Below are 9,767 nucleotides of genomic sequence, written 5' to 3'. Positions count from 1 at the left end.
CTGACACTATTGGCACAATGATTCTTCAACCAAGACTGGGTGTTGGGAAAAGACAGTCTGTCGATGGTTATACAACATCGAGTGTTTGCTGTAATGCTAATTTTGTTGATCTTTATTTTACATGGTCTTGATGTCTTCTTGGACATTTTACATATTCTCATGTCAATCAGGCTGAATAATGCTGCTAATAATAGGACTGAGGTGTATACACACCAGAAGCTATTCACAACAACATGGCAACCAGCGACCACAAAGGGGGATTAAAATTTTGCAACTTCAAGCAAATACAGGCAACATAATCACTGCCAATGTGAGCTTTTCTCAATTTCCAGGTGAGCAAGTAGATGGATTTTTACGATGGGAAACCCCTTAACACCAACCCTTAACAACGGTTACCTTGCTGGTTGGCCAATGGGGCTGACCACTTGTTCGCTCTTTTATATCATAACTCAGTGCATGAAAGCACACATGCCAAAGAACATGTTGTGATTAAATTAGCCACATCATTAGCTCCACAACAGATTTGTTCCACAAGTGCCAGTTTAGCTCAGTGGGTGAACAGGTGACCAAATACTGCATGGCCACAGCGGCCATGTTCGAGTATGACCTATGGCCCTTTGCTGCATGCCCTCCACCCGTCTCTCACCACTATGCAATTTAAAAAAAGAGTTGTTCTGAAAAATCAGCACGAAAAGTGAGAAAATTTCTGTTTGGTCAACTATTTTTTTTATTCTGCTACTGTCTCTTGTTTGGTGTCATTTAATTGACTGGATGATTGAGGTCTCCTCCTCATGCTGGTCACCAGGTTGGTCACACATTGCTGTGGGACGGCAGTCCATTCTTCAATCAGCTTTTCTGTTGGTCACAGAATAAGCTCTTTGAAAATTGACAGAGAAGATTTGGCAAGTTTTTCAACTCACAAATTTCTCCTTAGAAATGTTGCACCATTTAAGGGGAAGTAAACAGGCTATGCAATAAGATATATTGCTTAGAAAAAATAATCAACCAAAAACAAATTTCCTTCCTTTTGGTGCCAAGTTTTTATTCTTCTGTCAATTGAACACACAAAACAATAACACTTCCTGCTTGTGAGAAGAAGAAGAAACCCTTAAAATGAGGGCGTCTCACACTACCATGTAGACCTCTCACTCTGAAGCCTGATCAACAGTGAGCAAAGGGTCAGAGGGACACCTAATCTAAATAAATACACCAAACCAACAAATTAAACTAACTGTGCATGTAGATGCCTGAAAATGTCATAAATTTCTTGTTGATATTTATATTTTTAAAAAGGGCATCTGGGGATACTAGTCTATGTGCGTGGAGTAGACATTTGCACAGCTGACTGAGCACGACCATCAGGTATTCCAATAAAAAACAAAGACGTGTGTTTGCTTTCTTTATAATATGATCTGAATTTTGGCCTGGACCTGCACTGCACACAACACACAACCAAGAACATGTAGCTTTATTGGAGCAACAATGTTACTTCAGCCCTGTGTGCTGGGATTCTTCGGTACCACATCTGGCCCAGCTGTTCAGCTGCAGAGTCTACAGCTTCACATTGAATCCCTCAGAGATGGAAAAAGTGTGATTTTTGAACATGTGTATATGTGTGTGTCTGTGTCTGTGTATGTGCGCTTTGTCTTCTCTGAAGAATGAGTCTGGAAATTCTTTCCCACTGTGCTATAAAGAGCTTATGTGTACATGTAGTTTCAGGCATTAAAAGTGGAATAACTGAAATGCAGAAGTGCAGATAAGAGCAAGTGGACGTAAAGTGACTAATGAAAAACCAATCTCAGCAGACACATTCATTTAGGGAGAAATCTGCACAGGAAAGGCCCCGGTGCCCATTGCTCAGTTACTTCACAGCCAGATAAATCTGCATGCGTGTAAAACCAAAGAGAGGCACACAGAGAACCTTTACTTTGTTTCATCTTCATTTCTCTTCTGTCTGGTTTCTCGTCATCCAGAGCTAGCAGAGGAGAAAACAGCGGAATAGATTTGAACAGCGCTGGGGAGGTGTAGCTTTCACACGCTGAGACCCCCACCCACCTCCCTCCCTCTCGGTCTCTCTCTCTCTCTCTCTCTCTCTCTCCCTCGGTCAGCGCGTGCCTCTCGGTTGGAGCAGCAGCTCGTGCTCAAGTGGAAACGCACACCGCAAACATACTCACTGCTGAACGGGCGGCACGAGACTCTTCCTCACCTCCATCACCAAGCGTCACTTTCTTCAGTGCACGAAGGGATGCTAAACAGGAAGGCTTCATCACCGCCGCCACCACCATCATCATCAACCGTCATCCTCATCTGCGAGAGAGAGAGAGAGAAGCAGCGGCTCTCCGTGGGCTGAAAAAGTTGAGTAAGATAGGGTTTATTAAAGGAGCACCGGAGGGGCTCGTGCCCGGCGTTAACGCGGGATAATCCACCCGGCACGGTCTGATCCTACTTTGGAGTGTGCAGGACCTGGTGCTGAGTGGGATTTGTTAACGGTGCTTTCCAGGATCGTTCCGTGCACCGTCCCCGGTGCTGACTCTGACCTCCGGCGTGTTTGTTTTTTTTAGTCCATTTTTTCTTCTTCTTTAAACGATCGGCCCGTTATTGTTATTACTGTTATTATTAACGGGTCCGGTGTTTAATCCCATCGGTGTGAGCTGGATCTGGTCTCTGGCGGTTTAACGGGATCCCCACATGTGCCAGCGGATCAATAACAGCTTCCTGGCATTTATCTGTGAACTCCCGTCATGTCCCTGATGGATTTCTTCCACACCACACGCACTTAATGGATTTCTAACGGTGCTGTAACGAATCCCGGGACCGTCCCGGGTGGACTTGAGGGTTAGTTTATTGACCGACGGTAACCTCAGCCCCCTCCCCGGGAGCAGAAACAGCCCGCAGGTATAAAGCAGGTGTTCACATCTGGGTTACCGAGGAAAACGGGACGTGCAGCAGAGAAAGCGCGGTCCTTTGGACTGAAGTGAGTCTGACTAATAGCGGATCACCCCCGGAGAGGTACCCTTCCACCTCGGGGACCGACTGCTGTTTAAAACGGACACGGAGATCATCGCTTCCTAGCGGGGGCGAGAGAAGAGAAGTTACCGGAGAACCAGAGGAGTTTTTCTTCTTATAATATTTACCGACGAACCTGTAATGTTTGGACAACCTTCATGATCAATATCTGAGTGATTTCACTGAAGGAACTGATTAATTGATGGTGGATTTTAAAAAGGGGGTTTTCAGCTCTTTCTGTGGATTTCTGTCCCCACCGAGCGGCATCCATGTAATCAATACAATCCTGGGTTATCAATCAGTTTTAATCCAGCTTCCATCCGTCAGGCTCATGAGCTGGAAAGCTGGGATCGTTTAGACCTCGTGGAGTAGCCGAGTGAATTATCTCCTCCACGGTGAAATAAACCCACATGCTGGCCGTAAATTATCCACTTAACCCCCCTCAGGAGAGGGAAAGGAGAGAGAGAGAAACCGAGTGCTATAGACACAGACCGCAGCGAGAGAGTTATTACCGTTTTTAAACTACACCTTTATCAGCAGCAAAGCTAATTTTAATTTGAAATCCATCAGAGAAAAGGGGTCAAACGGAGGCGCTTCCTCAATTTTTAACAGCAACTTTAAGTTTGTGTGACAGAGAAGTCACTACAAAACTGTACTTTAAAAACAAGATTACTGAAGTATTCTGCTTTGGGACAAGGCCTTAAGAAAACTGAGTAATTACAAATTAATCTCGAGCTTGTAATAAAAAAAAACAAAGACAAAAAACTGGATTTCTTGACAAAGATCCGAATTCAAAACTTTATTTTACTCAAAATAAGATCTGAACATATTCTGGTGTGACTTTGATTTGATTAAGTCTTCATTTGATTCCAAACCTTAAATGCAATCATACTAATCTCCAAGAGACTTGTAACACATCTTAATGTCTTGTAAGTTATTATAATCTTCGACTGTAACATTATGACAATCCCATAATAGTCTGAAAGGGATTTATTTATGGTTTATTGCGGATGTGTAAGAGCTTTAACTCAGAGCAAATTAACTTTACTCGTACCTTGGGAAAACTACCTGCCGCTTTAACCCCCTTGTGTTCGTTCAGACTTTGGTTGAGGGTCTTTGACTTGGTAACGTGACCGTTTTTAAAGTTCAAACTGATGATTTCCATCATCCATAACTGACTTGAATTTACAATCTGAGAGGAAATCCAGATAAGGTTGCTTTTACAGCATAAGGCTTTATTTCCAATTTTATACCTTGTGGTGGTTAAGTGTTTAGCTTACCCAGCTGATTTCCAGTCTATGGATGATACGCTCACTGTATAGCCACATCCTCAACGGCATACCTCCTCCGCTCTGTCCCTCTCCTCCTTCTCCTTCTCAGGCTTCACTGCTCTTGAAATCGAGCCATGCAGCATTGATTTTTTTTTTGTTTCTGTTCACCGCAAAACCAAAACGCACATGACCATCTCATTTTTTCTGTTTTTTCAGTTTGGTTGCCTGAAATGTAAGACGTGCAGCAGTGCTGATTTTTCACATCTAGGCAGAACTCAAGGACGTTCATAACAGTCCATCAGCAGCAAGGTCAGAGTTCAGTTTTTCAGATATATAACTGCTGGAGTTTCATCAGCACAGACTGAAAGGCTGACAGGCTGAATCAAGACTGGAATCTTTTGGACGATCAAAACACATTCAATCACATCAAGTTTACTGTAAACAAGCTGAAATCTGACCTGTGCATAAATGAATATTTTTTTGAATCAGAATCTGTTTCTGCTGCTGAACTTTGACATTATTTCTTTGCTGTTCTAGTGACATTTTAAGCTAAATGGGACTAAACGACAGCAGCCCGGGAGCCATGCGGAACGGCCGTGGCCTCTCGGATCAGTGGGCAGAATCAGTGGTGGTCCGGCCTCGAACCACTGAGCGCCACATAACGGTGCACAAGCGCCTGGTGCTGGGCTTTGCCCTCTCCATACTCACCCTCATTATCGTAACAGCAGTAGCCGTTGCGCTCAACGTCAAATTTGAGGACTGTGGTGCACGAGATCGCGATGAATCAACTGGAGAGCCGAGTTCCCGAGGCCCCGGTGGGTCTGCAAAGTTGAATGGAGGCAGAGGGGAAAGGACGGGGGAGAAAGGGGACGAAGAGGTGGTCCAGCCGTGGAGAAACTCACGATTACCAGGCTCGGTGAGGCCTCGGCACTACGACCTGCGGCTTGCCGTCTACATGGATAACTTCACCTTCTCTGGTGAAGTCAGCATTGAGCTGGAGTGCATTAATGCCACCCGTTTTATTGTGCTGCACGCTGATCGCTTAGAGGTATGTTGGCGCTTTGTTTTTGCTCACAGTGAGGATAGTGATAATTTAAATTCAAGCATGTAGCAGTCTAGAGCCCAAGGACTCCTAGGTAATGTCACTTTTTACAAACTGAATGACCAACATGCTTGGGGTTGTCCAAAATTTTAGGTTCTTAGGTTCTTTTAGGTTTTTGGTTCAAAATCTACTTAGGCACAGACCCACCCGAAATAATCAGACCTGTTCCAAAATGCAATCAATTAGACTTATCAAAGAACCCAAACACCAAATATAAGCTGCTTTTACTGATGATTACAGCCCAGAGCTTTTCCTCAGCTCACTTGACAGAGTTGAATGTGAGAATAAAAAAGTCCAACTTTGGATTTTTAGCCTGCCAGATCCCAAACACTAGGTTAAACTGAGCCTGTGTTAGAATAGCAAACCGTCTGCTGAATTTACAAAGAAGCAAAAGCGAGAGTGTTTACCTGTACGCTCTACCCCAGCAGTATCCTCGCCTTAGCCAGCCTGAGTATTTCCAGTGTTTTGTGAAAAAAACCCCAACTTTAAATCAGGTACCAACCTGCTTCTCCTGATTTTTGACTTCATGAGTGAAAATACCTCTATAGCTATCCTATTCAGAACCTTTTCTAATGTACAGCAGATTATAAAATTAAACCTTTCTCTGCACTGCACTGCATTTGAGACATTTAATGCTTCTTACACAACTCTAGATTTTCAGTGCTCTGAAAGAAGTTGAAATGTGACACCTTCAACTGTGGCAACCTTTTCATGGCATTAACAAATGATATGATGGACATTACTTCAACGTACCTCTTACCTCAAAACACAGACATTGAATCATAAATTAGTTTGAATCCATTCAGGTGTGACTGAACCCCAAACCTGAGACCCACACCAGTAACAATAAGACCCTGATTGACACAATTAAGCTTAATGGAACAAATTTACATCTTTGTTACTGGATCAGGTCTTGGCTGTGAAGCCCTCTACATCGTAGTCCAGACTCAACAATTCTTAAACACTAGACATACTATAGTCAAATAATAGTTAAATAAACTCAACTTTATGAAATGGGCAATGCTGGTAGATTATTAGCTATATTGGCTGTGCATTGGTTGCTGTTGGTTACGGCTGTTTTTGTCTACTAAGTTACAAAAAATAGAGATGAGTACTGGTATTGCATCTCATTACTACAGCTGAAGTCTCCGGGTCCATGAAATGTCAGCAACACTATTCCTGGCCAGTTTTAAATTGGGTACTTTTTCTTTCAGGCATGAATTAAACTCTTGGAGATTTACAATTTTCTTGAGAAGGTAGTGCAGCAAAGCCTTTTGAACCTTTAAAATGACAATAGTTACTCCCGTTGGGAGCATGAATGCCCCAATTTAATGAGTAATTCTGAATTTCTATTTGCTGTTCTTATATGAAATTTAAGATAGTAGGCAGCTTGGCAGAATTGAATTGGATACCAGTGACCCCACCCCTAACCATACCAGATTAGGTTATTATCATTATTATTATTACTATTAATAATAATAATAATAATAATAATAATAATAATAATAATAATAATAATAATAATGTGAATACATTTAATTTTATTATAAATACATAAATAAATATAATACATAAATACATTTTATTTATAGGCACCTTTAAAGACCCTCAAGGTCACCTTACATTAGTACAAAAACAGGTCAATGAAAAATAAAAACAAGTATAAAAATATAAAAGCCAAACAAGGTAAAAATAGACTGAAATGGAATCATGATGAAGGGTGTGCAATTTTGAACAAATAGGTTTTAAGGTGTGATTTAAAAGTGGAGAGAGAGTTTGTAGTGTGGAGCCGAGTTCCCGAGGTGGAAGTGCATTCCAAAGTCTCAGGGCAGCTCTGAGTCCCGTAGAAGTCAGCCGAGCAGGTGGAATAGAAAGAAGAGGAGGTGAGGAAGAGTGGAGTGTACAAGGGAGTGAGTATGTATGGAGAAGATCAGATAAATATGGGGGAGTGAGGTTATGAAGCGCTTTGAAAGTGAGAAGCAGAATCTTAAATTGACACGGAGCTGAACTGGAAGCCAGTGGAGCTGTTTATGAACAGGTGGTATATTTTGAGGAGATCTAACTTACCCCATTAATCCAGAAGTTTATTTTATTTATTTATTTATATATTGTTATTAATATCATTTTTTGCATCCCCAAATAGAAACCTTGTAACAGAAGACTTGTAGCCACAATGCATGTAAGGGAGTTGATGTCAGCGGTAACATCTTTTCGTCTCAACTCTAATAGTAGAATGAGAGATTCCTGAGAGCTGACTTGTTTGAGATAAAACTGGATGATGGTTGGACTAAACTTGTTTGCAGTAACTTATTTGCAGTCATGTTATTGTTATTGAGAATGGTCAGTCATGATCTAATTACTGTTGAATCCAGCTCCGTACAAAGTCTACATCATGAAACAGAGATTGGTGCGGTGCAGCCTGTTGATGTAGACGTTTTGATCTTTTGATAATGTTCCAAACAAAGCTCCTTGTTTGCATCCAGTGGTCTGCTCTGTGCTGAAAGCATCCCGACGCTCTCTAACAAAGAATGTTTATTTCCAGATTTGGCCTCGGAGGTTTCTTTAACGAGGCTAATTAACCGTCAAAGTTGCTGTTTCAGCCCAATTTCGGAGACAAGTGCGTGGTGAGAGAAAGCCTCAGAGAAACGCCTGAGCAACGTGATTTTTCAGGCTGGTCATCTCGGCTAATGTGAGAGAAGGATAAATCTGTCTAATTTGGGCAGAGGCCAATTAAAAACCCTGCAGCCCCTTTTGTGTTTGTGTCAGGGCACACTGTGAATTAAGAGGTGCTGTCGGGTGCCAGGCAGGTCTCCTAAGGTATCCTCAGAGTTAATGCATTATGAAAAGAAAAAAATGTCAAGATGTTGAAAGGCCAGAAAACAGAAATGTGAATAAAAATAGATGCGGCTGGTAGCAAGGGGAGGGATAAACACTCCTGAAAAGAGAGCTTAATTCACAGATTCAAAGAAATTGAATGCAAAATGCATTCGAGACGAAGTGAAGTGAAGGTTTTCGGTCTGGAGATGTCGGCTGACCATTTTCCCCAACTTGCCAAACACTGTCAGTTCTTATCCAGATTTCAGTCCCTCCAGACAGCCAATGATTTAACTCCATGTCAAGTAAAATTAACATGCAGGCGCGCCTTCCATTTGGCTAATTTATTCCTCCTCCAGTCCTCCTTCCTACATCCTCTGATTGTGACCTGGAAATCGCTGGATGTTCCAATCGCTTAAATGCACCACAGAGGAGATGAAGAGATGAGGAGCTCCGAGCGCAGAAACACAAGCATGTCCCATGGGGAAATTTTCAACACCCTTTGAATTGCAATGCCTGTACAGTAGTCAGTAAAATCTGACACATCATGCCCATTCAAGCTGAGATGGATTTGATATCTGAATTTAATATATATGATTTTATTGCTTTTTTTCCTGTGCATATACTCGCCACCCGCTGTGTGTCATTGTTAAAAGAGATGAAGGTTACGGCTTTACATTGTGTTAAAGTGGTTAATAGTGCAATCACTTCAACACGCCGTGGTTGCTAAACTGGTTGTGTAGCACAATGCACTTGTATTTGAAATATGTGAAAATAACATGCAATCACTTATAGACAATTATACTAGTTAACTGTAAAAATAGTTTGTGTTGGAATATAGAAGCTGAAATTAGTTGTCTTCTTTTAATCTGGGGTTTCAGCTGACTGAGGGCAGCACAAGTATTGATGAAGGGCAGCTGTGTGAACCTTAATGAAAATGAGCTCAGGGTTTCCACACTTTGTTATGTCAAGGTCAAGATGCAGAGTAGGTTGTGACCTGTTTAGGGTTACGGTTGGATCAACCTAATGATAGCCTTAGACTTTAGGAAAATGGGAATGTTATAACAGAACTATAAAGAGTTTGATTTGGAAGGTTGGAAGGACTCCAGGCTTGTTTAGCATGTGTCTAAAATATAGCCCTAATATCCTGCCTTTGGGGTTCATTGCTGCCCTGATACATGTTAACATGTTAAATGTGATACTTTAAATACATTATAAAGACTAAGTTGACATTGGGGAGTGCTGTTCCCTGTGCCTTGTATTTGAGAATATATCTATGTTTCGGTGTTCTTCTAATATGGTTTAGATTGTGTAGAACGATGTAGTCTTTCTATGTGACTCACTCCTCCTGAACATTTTTGGGGGGTTAAAAAGTTAAAATCTCACCCAGTCAAATATCTAGTCAGCCTTTTGGATTGCAGTCTGTTGTTGGGGGCTGCACAGTGGAACAGTGGTTCAATCTGCCTCACAGCAGGGTTCAAATAAGTTTGAATCCATCATTTGGCTGGGGTGTGTGGTCTGTGTGGAGTTTGCATGTTCTATGCGTGAGCACTCCAGTTTCCTCCTACAGTGTA

General features: G+C 41.9%; 1 protein-coding gene across 1 annotated transcript in view; it reads left to right on the top strand.

Annotated features, from left to right (window-relative positions):
- The first annotated feature begins 4,128 nt into the window (after nucleotides 1-4,128).
- Nucleotides 4,129-9,767, top strand: part of LOC146649644 (thyrotropin-releasing hormone-degrading ectoenzyme-like) — a 281,955-nt gene continuing 276,316 nt past the window's right edge. The window contains exon 1 of the mRNA XM_085386023.1: nucleotides 4,129-5,325. Within this exon, the coding sequence (XP_085242149.1) occupies nucleotides 4,831-5,325 (495 nt within the window). The 5' untranslated portion in view covers nucleotides 4,129-4,830. The remainder of the gene's footprint in view (nucleotides 5,326-9,767) is intronic.

The sequence above is a fragment of the Rhamphochromis longiceps genome, linkage group LG17 (assembly GCF_057381845.1).
Source record: "Rhamphochromis longiceps isolate RC_006_pf linkage group LG17, R_longiceps_female_GT1.1, whole genome shotgun sequence".
Taxonomy (NCBI): Eukaryota; Metazoa; Chordata; class Actinopteri; order Cichliformes; family Cichlidae; genus Rhamphochromis; species Rhamphochromis longiceps.
Note: the sequence above shows the minus strand (reverse complement) of the source record. Positions and strands in the feature narration are given on the sequence as shown.